Source organism: Phallusia mammillata, unplaced genomic scaffold, assembly GCF_965637545.1.
Source record: "Phallusia mammillata unplaced genomic scaffold, kaPhaMamm4.hap1.1 HAP1_SCAFFOLD_291, whole genome shotgun sequence".
In the NCBI taxonomy this organism is placed as follows: domain Eukaryota; kingdom Metazoa; phylum Chordata; class Ascidiacea; order Phlebobranchia; family Ascidiidae; genus Phallusia; species Phallusia mammillata.
Window position 1 is genome coordinate 1 of NW_027649021.1, and position 18,725 is coordinate 18,725.

At 38.4% G+C, this 18,725-nt stretch overlaps 2 protein-coding genes and 1 long non-coding RNA gene across 3 annotated transcripts; 2 read left to right on the forward strand and 1 right to left on the reverse strand.

Annotated features, from left to right (window-relative positions):
• Positions 1–9: 9 nt before the first annotated feature.
• Positions 10–1,329, forward strand: LOC145208505 (uncharacterized). Its single transcript, XR_013854772.1, has 2 exons — positions 10–356; positions 419–1,329. It is a non-coding gene; the product is annotated as an uncharacterized LOC145208505 (long non-coding RNA).
• Positions 1,330–7,943: 6,614 nt separating this feature from the next.
• LOC145208504 (uncharacterized) lies at positions 7,944–9,478 on the reverse strand. The gene has a single exon (XM_080078947.1). The coding sequence runs from the start codon at positions 9,030–9,032 to the stop codon at positions 7,944–7,946; it is 1,089 nt and encodes a 362-aa protein (XP_079935073.1). The 5' UTR covers positions 9,033–9,478.
• A 3,195-nt stretch (positions 9,479–12,673) lies between these two features.
• On the forward strand, positions 12,674–18,685 carry LOC145208506 (monoglyceride lipase-like). Its single transcript, XM_080078948.1, has 5 exons — positions 12,674–12,823; positions 13,333–13,438; positions 13,515–13,621; positions 17,369–17,505; positions 17,788–18,685. The coding sequence occupies exons 1-5, from the start codon at positions 12,787–12,789 to the stop codon at positions 17,818–17,820; spliced, it is 420 nt and encodes a 139-aa protein (XP_079935074.1). The 5' UTR covers positions 12,674–12,786; the 3' UTR covers positions 17,821–18,685.
• Positions 18,686–18,725: the final 40 nt, after the last annotated feature.

Below are 18,725 nucleotides of genomic sequence, written 5' to 3' on the forward strand. Positions count from 1 at the left end.
CAGTATGTGCTAAGCCACCCTTCTAGTTAGTTTTAGGCTTGCTTTTTGTTAAAATTGTTTTTGTGTTAAAACTGATTCACCACACAAAGTATAGCAGTCAGCACTTACTATTTACTAAATGTTTACTGCTGTTGTGACAGGTGAAAAAGTACGACACAGATCCACTTGTGTATCATAATAAAGTACTGTTGCGAACAGCAATAAGCATCTTTGAACTATCTGATGAAACACAAAAAATATTGCCAGAAATTACCTTTTCATTTTTTGTCCTTCATGGCGATCATGATGGCATGTGTGATGTTTCTGGTTCAAAAATGTTGCACGAACTTGCAAAGAGCACTGACAAGACAATAAAGGTTTCTTGAACTTTTTTTTAAACGAACACTTGTGTTATATTTATAATTTATGCTATTTTTAGATATTCCCTGGTGGCTACCATGAATTGGTTCATGACATTGAACCTACATCTTCAGAATATGCCTCATGCATTGCTGATTGGCTGAAAGAACGCTTACCCAAATGTTAAAATGTTTATTGCATAGCATGATCCTATTCAAGACTCTGCATGTCACTATAGTTGCAACCATTGGTGGGATTCAGCCGGTTCGCACCGGTTCTATAGAACCGTCTCACCAAATTTTATGAGATCAGCGAACCGGTTACCATTACTGGTTACTGTCAATGGACTTTTTGTAACAGAACCTGCTGAAACATTTGACTTCTGTGATAGAACCGGCTGACAAAAAAATTAAATCCCACCACTGGTTGCAACCAGTTTTATGTGCTACTCAAAAACAACCTCCTACTTTACCTGTTATAATCCACCTGTATAATGTTATAATGCTGTAATGTAGTTTTGTTTCATATTGTTTAGCATTCTGTTGTGTACATACTAATTTTATACCTCAGCGTCAAATATCACTTTTTTATTCAGTAGTAAATCATGTAGTTTTTTTTTCTAACAGAAAGGTTTCCAAACTGGGATGGAAATATTTTCAAATATGCAATAGAATTATCATAATGTTTTGCCATCAAAACCACTTTTGCACTCAATAGAAATATTTATCTACAGTTTATTCACTGCCTTGGTTTCATTACACAATAATAATATATATTTTCTAACTTATTTTGTGTTTTGTGTACTTACAATAGATTTAATATTTAACATCTGTAATACTTGTTTCCACCATAGTACTTTTTGCTTTGTTGAACATGTATACACAATAATGCAATCGTCGCATAAGGTGAAGTAACATGTCATAATGTTTATTTTGTGCCATTTGGTGTATGCAAGTACAAATAAGACGTGCCATAAAATGTGTGGGCAGACTAGCAGAGTGATCTTTTTTGAAGCCTTCATGAGAACTTTGACGTTGACACAAGGTAGCAGCGGGCAGCAGTTTCAGAAGAAAACAAGAACTAATACACCCTATCCTCTGAGAATTTAATCTCCGGATTTTTGTCTGCACTAGGGTTCAGGGGCGGCTCGTGCTAGGGTGCTGCGGAGCTGCAGCACCCCCCAGATATTTTTACTTAATATTCCCACCACAACATTACAGATAACTTTCATGATACTTATTTTTTATTCCAAAGTATAATTTTATAAGTAAAATTTCCGCCTTGATCGGCATTTTTTTCATTAAAAAAAAAATTATGGCATTAATATGTTATCTATGGTGGAACTGCAGCTCCAGTTTCATGACTAATCGTGACGTTTCATGACGTTTTGCACTTGTGCGCATGCGCAGTTGGAAAAGCTACAAGCTGGGCGAAATAGGCGACAGGGTGCTGCGGCTCGCGCCAAAGTATATATAAAACACAAGTAGTCCAACCCATTGTTACGCGAAATAGCCGCATGGACGCCATTTTGTGTCCAAATTAATACAGCAGATATAGGGAAAAACACATAAAATGTCTGATTTTTACAAACTGGTGGGCTTTAACGCCAATTTGATAGGCAAAATCAAATAAAACTTTTGGGTTCTAACATTTGAGTGTCATAATGCTCGCTGAATGCAAATATTTAAAGTTTACATGAAAATTTGGCGGCCAAAATTATATGAAAAACATCAATTTAGCTTTTGATATTGCGTTGAAATGTTAGAACCCCAAATTTTTATTCAATTTGGCGAATTAAATTTGCGTCTAAGCTATCCAGTTTGTAAAAATCAGACAATTTATGTGTTATTTTTCTTTCCGTGCTGTGTCATTTTGGACACAAAATGGCTCCATTGGCTTTATTGCGTAACAATAGGTTGGTCAACTTGTGTTTTATATAGACTTTGGCTCGCGCAGCTCCACCAATCACGCAGCGTGTGAACCGGCCTGTAGTTCAGTGTTGTCTGTTCCGGGTTTACTGTGCTACAAAACCAAACCCGTTTGCTATATTCTTTCGACAGTGAGTACAGTTAAATAATTATTTTGTCATCTTTTAATTTATTCTTTGAAGGTTAGTCGTGTTTTTTTTAAGATGACTGTAAGTGGGCTTTAGTTTTTGCAGTGATCATTGAATTAAAAAGGGTGAAAAAAAAGTGTATCTACCCAAAAAAGTGTATCTACCACCTTGAAAAAGAAAAAAAGGTCATCTAACCGTTTGAAAAGTCACTTCTTAACACACCATGTGGACAGTATTTGCAATCTTGTGTATTGATATACTGGACATGTACTGTTTCTCTAAACAGTAGCTGCTAAATTGCTTCACAGGAAATGTTTCTCAAGAATGAACATTCTACAGGGGAGATAGTAGTTACCACCAAGCATATCCTGTTGTTAGAAAAGTTACTGAAACTTATAAAAAGAAAAGCCAGTTAGCCAGCAATTTCCATGAGTCTCTCAAAGGCAAAACGATTCTCCACCAAGCATATCCTGTTGTTAGAAAAGTTACTGAAACTTATAAAAAGAAAAGCCAGTTAGCCAGCAATTTCCATGAGTCTCTCAAAGGCAAAACGATTCTTGTCAACACTAAAAAGGATGCAAACTTTTGTAAGGAACACCATTATTTCCAAAAAGACTTGCACTTGCAGTGATAGCACTAAATAGAAGAAAAAAAAACAGTTTCTTAGTTGTCTTTTGGAAATCAAGGAAGAAGCTATCCATTATTTTGCTCAAACTAGAACTTTATGATTCATTTAAGTCAGGGGTGGGCAAACTACGGCCCGCGGGCCGCATGCGGCCCGGCAAAGGAGTTCATGCGGCCCGCCAAATGTTAGTGAATTTTAAAGAGAATGTTAGTAACGCTGAATAGTATTATGAGCACAGCCGACGAGTTTTAAAAAATACCGGGGTTGCGACTTGCCGATACCTATACCATGTGCAGTATCTGTACCCGTACCATACTTTGGAACTAAACACAGACACTTTTTACGTGCTTTATAGCCGGTTGTGTCTGCCACATTATTTTGCAAATCGTCACTTGACAAAATTTCTTTGTTCGATAAAGGTAAATAAAAGTAAAAGCGATTCACGTTTTCAAACAGCCCATTTTGCACTGTTGACGCCAAAACTTTGTTCACATTGGATCAAGTTTAGGTCGTTGCAATACTTTGCAAACGGACATTAAACACGGCTTTAGAATCGTTAACACATTAATGTTGGCGCAATAATTTCTTGACAAAAAGACGTGGTGTAGCCTATGTTGCAACAAATGCTTGTTTATTTTGAAACATTTGCAATTGTGGCGTTTCAACCAATATTTGTCCAATAATTTCAGTGACAACAAACGTATTTGCACATAGGTGAAAATATACTCCGTTAATACTTTGGGCAAAATCAGGGGTGCACAACTTGCGGCCGTACGGCTACATGCGGCCGCGGAGACGAGTTTGTGAGGCGGTGACCATGTATGTCAAAAAATACACGTGCTGGCGGCGGTGACGTAACTAAATTATTTTGCCAAATAATTTGATTTTGAAACTGCTAAAAACAGATTTCGTAAGACTGGAGAAAAAGATTACCAGCATAGTAACCAATTGCGCCAGGCTTTTTATCCGCTTATTGTGTGCAAACAATGCGAAAGAACAGGCACCGCAATCGTCACAAGACAGATTATGACGTCATAAACAGTTAGCTCCGTTTAGCTAAACTTATGCGTCAAGTGAGAAATTTTTGATCTGAGCATTTTAGGCGGCTTTAAATGGTATATATAGGATACAAACCTAATTCTTTACACCAGTTATATAAAAAAAACAAGCAAGCAATTGGGGGCCGTTGGTAAAATACTATGCGGCCCCCTGAGATTAAGAACTTTTGAATGCGGCCCTTGCACTGAAAAGTTTGCCCACCCCTGATTTAAGTTGTAAAATAGAAGCACAAGGTTCAATAATATGTTTTAAATTTAAGTGAGAGTGTTGTAATTTTCAAAGCTTGGAGACTTTTGCACTTCAAAAAAAGGAATTATAAGCTACTTGCCACCAAATAAAGCAACAAGTATAGCTGTTAAGAGCCTTAAAAACAATTAATAGTTGTACACAAAAATTAAGTAAAGATGTTGAACAAAATAAACAAGTTCTGACACAAATGTAATGTGGTCGTTAAATTTATCAGTTATGATACAAATTAAAAGCTTTATGACTAGTTTTTTTGTGGCAATTATAATCTGTGAAGTGTCATAGAATATGTTGAAAATGCTGACTGTGGCTATAAGTTACCTAAATGATACATGACCATATTAATGACTGAATAGCAAGTGTGTTAGCTAGTAGTCATTGTTATAACCAGTTTTACTTTAATGTTGTCCAACTAATATACTTCGATCTTTTTCGACTCATTTATTAATATTTTTTTCTATGTACTGTTGTTGTGTTTTACCGTATTTACAACCGCTTCGTTTCGAGTCTGTGTCACGTGTGTTTTGTGCCACTTTTTTCCTGCATGTTTTTAAGTTTGGTCCGTCGCTGTGCAAGTAAACAAAATTCCCCAATGATACCGTCTGCGGTTTACACTTGTGTACAATATTGCGTAACAAACATTACGTCACAATGGAGTTGCCGATTAAGATTTGTATTGTCAACTAATATTTGTTCAATAAAGGCTAAAATTTGAAGCAACACCCCCACAAATTTTAGGCACGAGCCGCCACTGCTAGGGTTGCCATACGTCAGGATTTTCCCTGACATGTCAGGGAATTTCGTGTTTAAATCTGCGTCAGGGCGAAATGTTAAAATGTACTTAAAAGTCAGGAATTTAAGAAAAAAAATATATATTATGAAATTAATGTACCAACAGAGAAAGTTTCTAGTAGTTACAACCGCGTCTATGCCATACAACGTAATATGGGGCGCCGTTGTCGAATAAATTATGTTGCCGCAACTTAATTTTTTCGACAACGGCGCCTTGAGGCCGTTTTAAAAACAAACAAAAAACTTGCAAGATAGCTAAGTTGCCGCAAGTTAGCTAAGTTGCCGCAAGTTAGCTAAGTTGCCGCAACTTAGCGTTGCAAGTTAGCTAACTTGCCGCAACTTAGCGTTGCAAGTTAGCTATCTTGCGGCAACTTATCGTTGCAAGTTAACTAAGTTGCCGCAAGATAACTTAATTTGCGGCAACTTAGCTATGTTTCGTTCAGTGGCGTAGCCAGGGAGGGGCCAAAGGGGCCATGGCCCCTTCCAAATTTTCAAAGTTGTATATTGACAAACTTTAATTTAGTGTAGTTTCGTCCCTCATCATTGTGGTTTCGTCTCTCAACTATCAAAGTAATATATAAATTACCAAAAATGACTTTTGTCACCAAGTTGTAAGCCGAAATCCATGCTTTTTGGGTTGATGCAGACATGGAATAAATCAATAAAGCGTTTGGCTGTCCCGTCGAACCACAGTTATAAGGCAAGTCGCGTGTTTGGTAAAAGCACGCCGAGCGTTAGCAAAAAGTTGTATTAGACAACAAATTATTTGGCCCCTCCCAAAATTTGTGGCTGCCTACGCCACTGGTTTCGTTGCAGGTTAGCTATCTTGCTGCAACTTAATTTATTCGACAACGGCGCACCATAACGTAAAGAGGTAAACTGGCGGCGCGCAAGTTAACGCACAAAATTACTATTTCGTTTTGCATTGTGTGTGCGCGCGTAACAGTACCTGTTTGTTACTAATTGTCTAATGGTACGCGTTAAATATACACAAATAAAAATCCGCGTTTCAAGAAAACACAGCATTCGATTCTACGTGGGAACGTGGGGAATTTCATTTCCTTTAACTGTGTACCTAATATGCAAGGAACTAACTAACGAAAAGTCGAAATGTCGTGAGACATAAAAACGTTTTTTTCAGTGGCATTTTATTTCAAATTTAAAAAGGTTATTGTGGCTCCCGTTGTTACTTTTTTTCTGTGTAAAATTGGTCCGAATGTTTTTTAGAGTGGTAAAGGTTGGAGATCCCTGATATATGTGCATAATATTTCAAGGATACTAAGAGTAGTGAGCTTAGCCTAATAAACTTAACTGAAGGGTGTATCTAAAACAGTGGTTCTCAAACTTTTTTGACCGCGACCCAAATCTGAGCTTTATGAACATCTTGCGACCCAAGCCTCAAACAACAAAAATGTATTTTTTATTTTTGTATCAATAGTTATCATCCTTAAACGCTAACTGTTACTTTCCAAGTTCAGTTTCGCATGATTAACCTCCTATCATTCCCCGTGCTAACGTGTTACAATCGCCGTGTGCGTAATAGAAAGTTGGGCTGTTGTCTGTATGTTATAATGATTGGTTCATTTTGGTGTATAGCGTTGTCGAGTGAGGCTGTATTTGGCTACGGTGCTATCAAAACTCTCAGAAAATCACTTACTTATGCTGCAATACTCCAAGATTACTAAGATAAAGCCACATAAAATGCCTATGATACAATAATTCAGTCATGATTGAGAATTGAAAATACTTGAAAATTGAAATGAAAAAAGTTCGGGCAGAATTGAATCACCACAGCGCGACCCATTTTGTGACCCTGCGCGACCCATACTTTGAGAACCACTGATCTAAAATATACAGGATCGCTTGGTGCACCTATATATCACTTGGTGCACCTTTATATAGCTTGGTGCACCTTTATCCCGCTTGGTGCAGCTTTATATCGCTTGCTGCGCCTTCATATCGCTTGGTGCAGCTTTATATCGCTTGGTGCACGTTTATACAACTAGGTGCACCTTTATTTTGCTTGCTGCACCTTTATATCGCTTGGTGCGCCTTCACATCGCTTGGTGCACCATTATATCGCTTGGTGCAGCTTTATATCACTTGATGCACCTTTATATCGCTTGGTGCACGTTTATACAACTAGGTGCACCTTTATATCGCTTGGGGCGCCTTCACATCGCTTGGTGCCCCTTTATATCGCTTGGTGCAGCTTTATATCACTTGGTGCACCTTTATATCGCTTGGTGCACGTTTATACAACTAGGTGCACCTTTATATCGTTTGGTGCATGTTTACATCGCTTGGTGCAGCTTTATATCACTTGGTGCACCTTTATATCGCTTGGTGCGCCTTCACATCGCTTGGTGCAGCTTTATATCACTTGGTGCACCTTTATATCGCTTGGTGCACGTTTATACAACTAGGTGCACCTTTATATTGCTTGGTGCGCCTTCACATAGCTTGGTGCACTTTTATATCGCTTGGTGCACCATTATATCGCTTGGTGTACCTTTATATCGCTTGGTGCACCTTTATATCGCTTGGTGCACGTTTACACAACTAGGTGCACCTGTATATCGCTTGGTGCACGTTTATACCACTTGGAACTTCGTATTACTTGGTACACATTTATATCGAAATAAATACTCACATTCACATGGACCGCTGACTGCCTTTTTCGTCTAGTGCGATTTGCATTTTACGGCACCATTTATATGAACGATTTTTGTTTTGTAAAATAACCCCCCATGCATTTAAGATAAGCTGATGCAAACAAATATTAAGTTACGAATTAAAAAACGAAAATCACACAAACACATCTGGTTATATGCAAGCATTTTTCTTTAGTGCTTCATTTTTTTTGGTGCGATGTTTTCTTTTCCTATCTTTTTGACCTCGCTTTTGCCCTGCACCCACCGAGGGCAGACGTGTAAGAAGGGAATTATCAGTGGACGATTGGTGTTTTCGGGGTGTTTGTTTTGTTTTATTCAGTCTAAATTTTGAAAAATTAAGCAAATATTGAAGCTTCTCCGAATCGGACTTCTTAGACCATTCATTGATCGGAATAGCAAAATGCCCATAACCTGGCGCCAGATGAAAGGGTCCAAGGTTAACCATCGCTTTTGTTATTTCTTTATACTGAACTTTCACCACGCCATAGATCTGATCGATGATTTTGGGGATCTTTTGTTGTTTCCAGCCTGATTTGCATTTGAGGACATGATTAAGGGATTCGCTGTTGTTGTTTGTCCAAATGTTTCCAATTAGTGGTATTTTTCTCCATTGCTTTTCTTTTGCTGTTTCTAAAAATCTTACTAAATATGGCCTGGCCAAAGGTTGATCATTGCATGTTTCGAGAATTTCTGCACATTTAACGTCAAATTCATCCTCAGTGGTGGATTTGATCAGGTCGCCGTACATTTGTAACAAACTGTTGCGACGTTTTTCTTCAGCGCCCACTTTATCGCGAAAGAATCGCGTCACGTCATCCTTTAGACGTTCATTGCATAAAACATGATTACAGCCCGAAAAGGCACGAGTTGCTGCTTTATGCATAGCTTTCTCGTCGTCCGAACCAAAAATTAGGTTGTCAAAATCATCATCTAAAACCACACTTAAATTTCCAAAAAAGTCAAAGAACGCTTGATAGTCTGACTTGTTGTATAAAAACAAGGGCCCAAAGAAAATTGGATGTCCTCCAGTTTTAGTCCGCACAACACCCAAATGCTTAAATATCGTAACAGTGACGAAAATGGGACCCAAGTTAAACGTTTTGTCTGCTCCCAAAACCGTCTTGCCAGTAAGGCAAAATCGTCGCAAATCAAGTATTTGTTCATCCAAATATAAATGAATGCTGGTGGGCGTGTCTTTGCCGTGTGACACTTTACGGACGAACTCATGGGTGGCTGTCATGCTGATGACCTTTAGAATATCGTCAGCGTAATTTTTTGCGTGTGATGCCGGAGATGTTTTTGTTTTCTGGTCGTTGTATTTTTTTCTGTGGAGCTGCTCCAAATTTCTCACGCCATCAATCAAATTATCAGACTGTTGCAATTCGTCATAAAGGTCCTTGGCACCCTGACCCTTTGACAAACAATCTCCAATTTTGTTTAAAACATCAGGGCGAGTTCTTACGTAAACATTTTTTTATTTAATTTGAATTGCCGTGATGTGTATGCCCTGGATGCTTTCCTATGTATTCTGCTATAAAAACTGTTTCGAATTCTTGATCCAAGTACTTTTCCAACCAGCATATTTTTCTTCTGTAGGACGTGTCATTTGCTAATTTGGCATAATAGCTACCAAGTATTATAATTTCGTTTTCATTGGGCTGTGGTTCCAAAATATTGTAGGTGCCCTTTCAGGGATTTCTAACACTGTATTGTTTTTGAAATATTCTTATTTCCACCAGATTCTCGCCGTTCTTCCAATAAATAATTCTACTGTATCGTAAGCTACACCATATTCCACAATCATCGTGAAACTGTTTGTTAATCCCTGCCTTTATTCGGTTGACATTTGTATTGTTGTTGACTATAAAAAACACGCTTTCTTTCGCTCTCGCTGGGATTTCTTCCAACGGGGTATCGGAAAAGGTTGCAAGTTTTGCTACAAACTGACGCGTTGGTAAAAATGTCTCGTATTCCAATACCCCCCTTTGGGACCCAGATTTGTCATTTTCTTCGGGCGTTTCTTCACAACTGTATGAATCTGAAGATTGAATATCTTCGCAAACCATCGACTCCTGTAAAGTATCACTTAACTCGGCGGAAGATATTTGTGGAGACGAGTGAGACACCTTTCTTGGAATCACAGCAACAAAATGATTTGGAGTCCAAACAGGAGTTTTTGAAGGCCCCACTCTTGACCACATTATGTTAATGGGGTCGCAATCATCAAAATCATCAGCTGCAATGATGCGATTAAGGATTTCTACTACTTGGTCTTGTTGACCATTGCATGGCGGATAAATACAGTTAATTGGCCTTTTGATAACGCTGGTAAATGCCAAAATGGTCCAAACACGTGAAAATCCCCCAACTTTTGCACAGTCAATGCATGCTTCGTCGTACGATGGTGACACCAAATCAAACGAATACGAGGACGCGTGTTTTTGATACGACCTTTTGTTTAGTATGAGATTAATACACGTTCGCGCGTGCAACTCCTGTGATACACTTTCTGAACCGGACAGACAAATCGAAACAGCATTAAAAAGACAATTACCATCAGCAGTGGTTTGAAATGGAAGCCAATTTTCCTGCAAATTGTGGTTGTTGAGAACCTCCGAGGCACGGATATCTTCCTGTAGGGAGTCAAAGTTGAAGCTAGTTAGCATTTGATAGCTGGTTGGCAGAAATTTATTTTCGACATGTGCTGCTTTTCGTAGAAATTCTGTGTCTTGACTGGATGCCAGAAAAATGCAAACAAGTTATTAGTAGACAGATAAGCACGTTCAAGGCTATAGTTTTTTTAAAAAATGAGGGGTTTGCAAAACAAATGTCGATTATGACGTAACAATGTAAACAATCATAGTTGTATGTACATTATTCTTTGAAGTTTTAGTTGACCTATGACTTACATTGTTTCATTAACGAAACACCGTAATCATTACATACCTGGTTCAATCTCATCATAGCGGCACAGTAATTATAATGAACATCCTTGCGGCACGACACACAAATGTAGGGAATTACTGACTCATCCTTTAGAATAGAGAAGTCTTTGTCTGACAAGTATACACACTTACAGTGGTACCAGTTAAAACATGCTTCGGACACTTTCGCTGTTCTCATATGTTATTTAGTACACTTAGGTACGCACCGAAAATCGTAGTGTAAACGGAAGGGGTCGCAAGGTAAGGTTAGGTTAGGCGCCGCTAAGCACAGTGTAAACGGGCCTTAATGCTGCGGTCGTAGTTTTGTAAGCTAACCTAGTCTATATATTGTTGCAGCTGTGAAATATAGTGGCAAACTGTAAATTAATATCCGATTGTATTAACTGAAATTCGATTGGCGGTCGTGTGATTCTGCAGAATCACATGTGCATTACAGCTTTCTTGCATATGTTTTTTAATCCAACTTTGAATGCAAATATTACAGTTGTGACATCCGATCGCCTGTAAACTGCACAGTCGTGTTAACAGCAAGTACATATTGATGGTGAGTGAATCGTATGTGATGTGACGTAATAATTCATGTGTGATATGTTATTGCAGCTTTGCCACTCACTAAGTTGCCTCTGTAGGCCATTTCTCACAGTTAAAACACTGCATTGCTACGTGACTGAGTTTGCTCGTATTCGCCGATTAAAGCATTTCATTTGAGGGTGTCTGTCGGTGTTCTGGTTACGTACATTGCAGTCATTACAGAGATTGCAGAGGTGACCTGTTACGCTTTCCGAAGAAGCTGGCCACTTTTCTGAAGGGACTGCGTAGGGGCAAGAGGGGGCACTTTGACGAAAGGGTGCAGCAATGATTTGCAACTCTGGAAAGGGAAAAATCTTCAACGCCAGAACCGGGCACCATGTTCCCAATGACAGATTGTCTGTTCACTCCACTTGAAATTCAACTACGAGTTCGATTCGAAGTGAGATTCGCCGCAGTCGCGTGAAGGTAAAATTGCACGACTTGCTCATGATCAGGAAGTAGCAAACCAGCGGCGAGCTTTTAAAGAAGCTGAAAGACTGCGCCGTGATGCAGAAGGCAAGGAAGCTGCCCGGCGTGCTGCTGAGGAAGAGATTGCAAAGGCCCAGCGTGCTGTGGAGGAAGAGGTGGCAAGGATGAAAAAAAGTTTTAAAATAGGAAAAGTTGTAAGATTGAGGCCTTACACAACCTTGCGTGTCCAGGATTGGATATTAAACGCTCCAGAAGTTTGGTTGTTTTTGTTTATTTCGATTCTACGCAGAGCGATCCACGAACATCAGTTAAATCAGTAGAACAGAAATGTCGAATAAAAAGTAGAATGAATGCTCGGCCTAACTTACTACGTACAAATAGATTTGAACATATATGAACATATAGCGTCAGTTATTTAAAATATATGCTTACCCACGCTCAACGCGTAGGTAGCAACGCTCAAAAGCTATTGTCCAGTTAAGCGTCCAGCATATCAACATTCCAACAACTGCGCTTACGAAACCAACGCGATCTGAATAATGCAAACGCTTTAAACACAGTGAGTAGCCTATGCTAGTTACCAAGGGAATGGGTAGTGCCAGGGGAACAAATGAGTACACAATAAGTAGTTACCAGGGGATCAAAAGGCGGTTGCTGCAGTCAATACAAAATCCGTTAGTGAACAAACAATATTTGGGCCGTTGGACAAGATGCCATAAGGGCCATTCAAATTCCAGGGTTCGTTGCTAGTAAACAACGGCCAAACATTTTATTGGTGGAAATTCCATAAAATCAGCACAAATAAATAAAACTTAATAATAATACGTTACAAAGTGCTCTTTGCGCCACCTTCCGAAAGATAGATAAATGTGGGTCTACCGTGAGGTAGGGTGTGAGCAGATTTTCCTTGATTAAAAGTGTGCACATTTTGATATCTATGTTTAGGATCACCTTGAAGTTTCGTAAAATTGTAATCACGGTTGCGTGCAAAGTTCATAGAGCAGTCGTGCTTAATATTTGCATCTGTGCCTGTGGAGATTGCTATAGGAAATGAGTAGCGAAATATCAGTCAATGACAATGCATCTGGTAAGTAACATTATATTAACCATTTTATGAATTAAAATTTGATTAGCAACAATGAGTTATATCACCGACACGGACCATCAACAAAAACAGTTTTGTTGATGGGAAAATAGAACTTTGTGGAAAGCAAAACTTTTAATGATAACAAAATGGCCCCACCATATTTTCATGTGCCAAAAGACAACACGTTGTTGTCTAAGATTAATACTGCAACTTAAGTTGAGTTGATTTTATCTTTTTGGCAAAGAATTTTTTGACAGATATTTAGACAGTGAGTTTCCCAATTAATAATGAGCATAGTAAAGTTTTGAAGTAATGAGCTATGGGCAGTGGTGGGATTTAGCCGATTGGCACCGGTTCTATAGAACCGTCTTACGAAGTTTATGAATAATAACATCAACAAACCTAACTTTGTTATTTCATGTCACTATGTGTGAACTGTAAAGCTTTAGGGTAAAAACTTTTAATTAGCAAACCTAGTAGTTACAAGTTCTAACTAAAATTATTGACAGCAAGAAAAACATTTAGTGGGAAAACATTTGCGGAGGTGGACCATTTTATAAATGCATCCAATGACTACATCTTTTGCAAATACTGGAAACCCGCTGGAGAACCTAGGTATGTAGCTATGAATAACAGTGAGGTTTACAAATTACATACTCCTTACAACGGTTACATTATTTTATTTGTTTAGAGCCCTTATCTTGATTATTCATGGCTTCGGAGAGCACAGTGGCAGATATTCCATTATGGCACCAAAATTCACAGAGCTTGGTTTTCTTGTGTTTAGCAATGATCATTGTGGGTATATTTGTTTTACAGATATTTTTATGCAAAAATGGCACAACTTTATAGTTTCATAATACAGACGAATCCGGTTAATCGCATACCGGTTAATCGCATACCGGTTTATCGCATAAACCGGATATTCGCATCGATTTTCAACGAAATATGCGATTAACCGGAATGATGATCTCTATGTGAAAGTCGAACAGACCGAGTTTTTCGAATAAAAACGACGATATGATAGTAAAATCCTCCGGAGGTAATGTACACTAAAAGACGTGGATGCATGTTTGCATTCTACACCAAATAACGCATCTAATTTCAACGTTGAAAATGACACGTCTCGACTATAAAATATTTTGGAAAAGTCATTAGGAGATTAAAACGGAGTTCAGTTTACCGCTGTGCGATAACAAGGAGTCGTTATCTCAAAGCCGTGCACAGTGCACATCCTTTTTTATTGGCTTATCTAATCGCCAATAGTGATATAACAGGCGTTTAAAATTTAAATGAAGAGTTCAACGTGTCAAAATTACGAAACTGGTGTTCCGGCAAGGACGCTGATTGTAATTTCTTGCTAAGTGCGAACTGCACCAAATTCGAAGTGTTAAACTGTATTGAAATTTAAACAATGTTAAATGTAAAACAAATGTTATATTCTGTTATATTGTTCACGACCCGCCAAACACGCAATGGTTGTAAAAAATGTTAGATCGCAAGTAATCACACGATGTTGTTTAGATTCACGTAATTGGTAACGTGCCAACGACTGACATATTTTATGTCTTCTATTCGTGACCTTGCGCAACTTATCAGGAAGAACACCGATTAAAAAAGGCATTTAATCCTCTAGTCTAGTACTTGTTGCTGCTTTAAATTTTTGAAGCAACTATCACACGTTGATAACGTGACAGTCACGGTAGTCCTGCAGCTGCAGTTTTGCTGTGTAAGCTAGAAAGTAGCGCCACAATCTGAGTCTTTAAAGTTTTGCTAAAATCAATTATTCTTTTTGTCAATTGTATAACGGGTTATAATAGAAACTGCTGCAGCTCGCCTTAGCGCCTTGGCGCTGTAGAATGTGCCAAAGTTGTAAGTTTGACCCGGTTTCGGTCGTGTACTTTCGGGTTTGGGCCTGCTTACAAATATGCACCTAGCACTTTGCCGTTTAACGCGTTGGTTTGAACTAGAAAACGAAATAGGTTAGAAACAACAGGCCATTTTACGTGTATATGAAGCGAGACGCCTGGCACATTTATAAGGGAAACTACCCAAAACAAGGCTAAAACGTCATAAACCGTCTTCATAAGGAAGTTTCCAAATTTAAATGTTGGGCCCCTTGGCTACGATGCGATGTAACATATCTTTTCAAATAAACCTTACTGCAAGAGAAAGCACAAATCAAGCGAACTGTGGCGTGCGCGCCAACTAAGAGTGTGTGTGTGCGTTTCTACTGTTTCTTTAACACACTTGGGCGATTGCACCATAGCCAAGACAGTTAGGAAACATGACGTCATGCATTGTTCTGAGAGCAATAAATCTAGTTTTGACTTCAGAGTACTTTTTTCGATTCTCGGCAACAAAAGAGAGAAAATACTGCCCCGTTGCCATAGTTGAGCGTCACTGCAACTTTGTTTTGCTGGGGAAGTGAAAATGAGCACTTTCGTTAACGGCGTGTGCTGTTTACATAGCAACCGGATTATCGCATAATCCGGTTAATCGCATCAAATACCCGTGGCAAATCGATGATGCGATTAACCGGATTTGTCTGTACTTTTTTTTGATTTAGGATAAATTTTAATTCGAAATGTAAATATAACTGTTTTAGCCTAAAATTTTGGTTGCCTAAAAATGTAGTGTTCAAAGATCCTTTTTATGCTAAAATGTGTTGTGTAGTTTACCCGTGCAAACAGTTATATCCCAGCCTCAAGGCCACACTACCATAAAAAAGCCAACTATTTCAATGTCCAGTCAAGACAAATGTATTCAGCTAACCCAGGGGTCACCAAACTTTTTTCACTGCGGGCCGGATGAGTGATATCAATGATTCGCGCGGGCCGCATATCTTATGCCCTACCCAACAAGGCAATTTTTATAGGGGCGCCAAGTTATGGTCATTCTCCAATCCTATTCAAAATCTGGTCTTGCGACTGTTAAACTGTGTAATTAGTCTCATCTTACGAGCAATGCTTGTATATTACGCCACAAGTGACAAAAGAAGGCAATTGTTTGCGCACAATTAACACTTCTGTGACGTAACAAACTGGCTTTGGGTCAACCGTGGGCGTTAAAATCCTATGAAACGCGCATAGGCGCCGAACACGGGTATGCCGGGTATGCGTGGCATACCCGGACGAAAAACTCGGGTATGCCGCATACCCGAGAATCGGACCAACGTTAGTCATGCGTTGTTGCTTTGTAAAATTATTTCGACTAATACGTAACATACGCAAATGATTTCAATCTAGATTATTGTCTCACAACCATTAAATTGTTCGCATTCATTACAGTTGTGAAACGTATTCGAGAAACATTGGAATTTAAACATTAAAAAGTGGTAAATAGCACAACAACGGTATTGGCGCTGTCCTATGGTAGAAACGCCGCTGCCCCGGGTATTTTGTCAACAACCACGTGATAAAAAAGTTTACCGTTTGTGAACTAAATAATAAAAATACAACCCAATCTTTGTTGTAACTGCCTACACCACAAGAACAACAACTGGCTAGTTTCAACCGAAAAAAACACAATAAACACCCAATGTTACGTCATAAACGTATGGTTGGTACTTTGCCTACAAAAATTACCGTTGTCGAAGTTTCAGGCAGATCAGAACATCGTTGAAACAAAGTACACTGAACTTAAAATTTATTATGCGTCACATACAACTCACTGCGTTAAATATGCGACACGTTGTAAACGAAACAGGCGACGTTAAAACGAACAAAAAGGATTATTGTGATTGCTAGGCCAGAAGTGTGTGCGCTTTGTTGCGTGAAAACTAAGCATTTTTGTTATAGTTATTACAGAGAAGATAAATGTTAAACATTAAAGTAATTTGCGACGCACGGCAAAGTATGTTAGGTGACGGTCGAACTAAATCTTTTCTATCTACATTGTTTTGCCTACCCGTAATTTCGGCAAATAGGTCGTTAAATTGCAACAGTAGCAAAAGGGCCTGGCGGTGGAATTACGTTGCGTAAAGCTTATATACTGCAACTTTAATGCATTCTTACCATATGCATCCGCAGAAAAAATATTTGGCATTATATGACGTCATTTTGTGACGTCATAAAATACGGCATACCCGGAAAAAATTCAATGTCAAACGCGGTAATATTAATTCTGAATATCCCCACAGAAAAACTTTTGTAAGGAGTAGATTAACTTCCAATGTTACAAAGTTATTAATACAATTTGGCTACCTAAAAATGTGGTCGCGGGCCGGATGAAATGACCTCACGGGCCGTAGTCTGCTGACCCCTGAGCTAACCAAATGATTTTTTCAACCTAATAATAATGGTGTATCACTTAATAATAATGGTTTATGTTCATCTTTTTGCAAATCTTTGAGATTTTATTCACAACATCTAATTGTTAACTTAACCACATGACATGCTTGAAAGAGGCAACTAAGCCAAACTGTTTTGTACTAAACGCACAAAACAACCTATGTAACAGAAAATAAAATGTTTCTTGATAGATCACAATAGAAGACCAGTTTAATCACATTAGTTTAATCTGTGTAAAAAAATTGGGTTTTAGATTGTCATGGAGAAAGTGATGGTTATCGCCTTGATATTGCTGATTACCAAGTTTTTCTGAGAGATTTGAAACAACATTGTTCAATAATGAAGGAAAAATATCCTAATTTGCCACTTTTTGTTTTCGGACATTCAATGGTAAGATGATGGAAGACTTAGATCTAGTCATCTGTTTCCAACCTTCTGTCATTTAGATAGTGGTTAATTAGTATAATTTAACCTAATTAAAATCATTAAATACTGAATAATTATGCAATTAAAACTAATACATTATAAGTTTATAACAGTAAGTTTCCACTTAAGTATGCATTGGACGATAAACATGACATATATTTAAAACTAAGAACCAACATTAGGCAGTTTTTTTGTAAACCAACACATACTTACAACATTGTTTGGTGTGCACATTTGCCATCACAGAATAACATCCAGATCAGGAGATGCAACAGTTAGGCAAATCAAGGTTCCCGTGGGTATGGAAAACCTGGAAAAGTTGTGGAATTTGTATTTTTAAGGCCTGGAAAAGTTTTGCAAAAGTCCTTAAAAAAGTATGGAATTTGGTGCCTGTTTTACCCTGAAATTGCCAGATGGAGATATGAATTACAAATTCTGTAACGTTTGTACTTTGTATATTCGTTGCAAGTATGGTAGATTGGATGCATTTCCCAAAGCCTCTTTGAAATTTAGGTTTTTTTCTTGATAAGTTTTGGAAAAGTCATGGAATTTATAAACGAAAATTGTGCGGGAACCCTGGCAAATGTTTTTTTTTTTATTCATTGAAGATCTGGATTAACTGAAATTTGCTGCATGACAACAATTTAAAGCTTTGTGATGAAGTATGCGTTGCCATTCTTTATAGCAAGGGTGGGCAACCTACGACCTGCATAAAGCTTTTGAGCGGCCTGCTTCATGTATCCGGCCCGGGCCGGCATCAAACATTAGTATTTGATTCTTCATCGGCCGAATGGAATTTATGCGTTAAGTTCCTTTTATATACTAAAGAGTTACACTAAACGCTAAAAGTTGTTACTAACTAAAAATAGGTATTGTTACGTACAAAGACAAAATTATTGTGTAACTGTCTTTGGACTGTGTTGTAAATGTGGTGGGGCCTGATTGTTAGTAACCTAACCAAACCTGTACAAGGTTAAAGTTTTAGCAAGCAGGTACTGTAGTTTATTTTACAATTGTACACATTCACACAGAGCAAATACGTTGAGTTGCCTACACGCTTGTTATTGCATTGGCATCGCTGCGGCCCGCACCCGCAATATGATTCCTTTTCTGGCCCGCGCATGCAAAAAGGTTGCCCATCTTTGCTTTATAGGGTGGAGCTTTGGCTTGCTTGTTTGTCCATC

What these genes read in the sequence shown, in the direction of transcription:
- LOC145208506 (XM_080078948.1), top strand. Translation starts at nt 12,787, where the DNA reads ATGAGTAGCGAAATATCAGTCAATGACAATGCATCTG. An exon ending in AAACCCGCTGGAGAACCTAG is followed by an intron (nt 13,439 to 13,514) that starts GTATGTAGCTAT and finishes TTATTTGTTTAG; the next exon opens with AGCCCTTATCTTGATTATTC. An exon ending in TGTGTTTAGCAATGATCATT is followed by an intron (nt 13,622 to 17,368) that starts GTGGGTATATTT and finishes ATTGGGTTTTAG; the next exon opens with ATTGTCATGGAGAAAGTGAT.
- LOC145208504 (XM_080078947.1), bottom strand. Translation starts at nt 9,032, where the DNA reads ATGACAGCCACCCATGAGTTCGTCCGTAAAGTGTCACACGGCAAAGAC.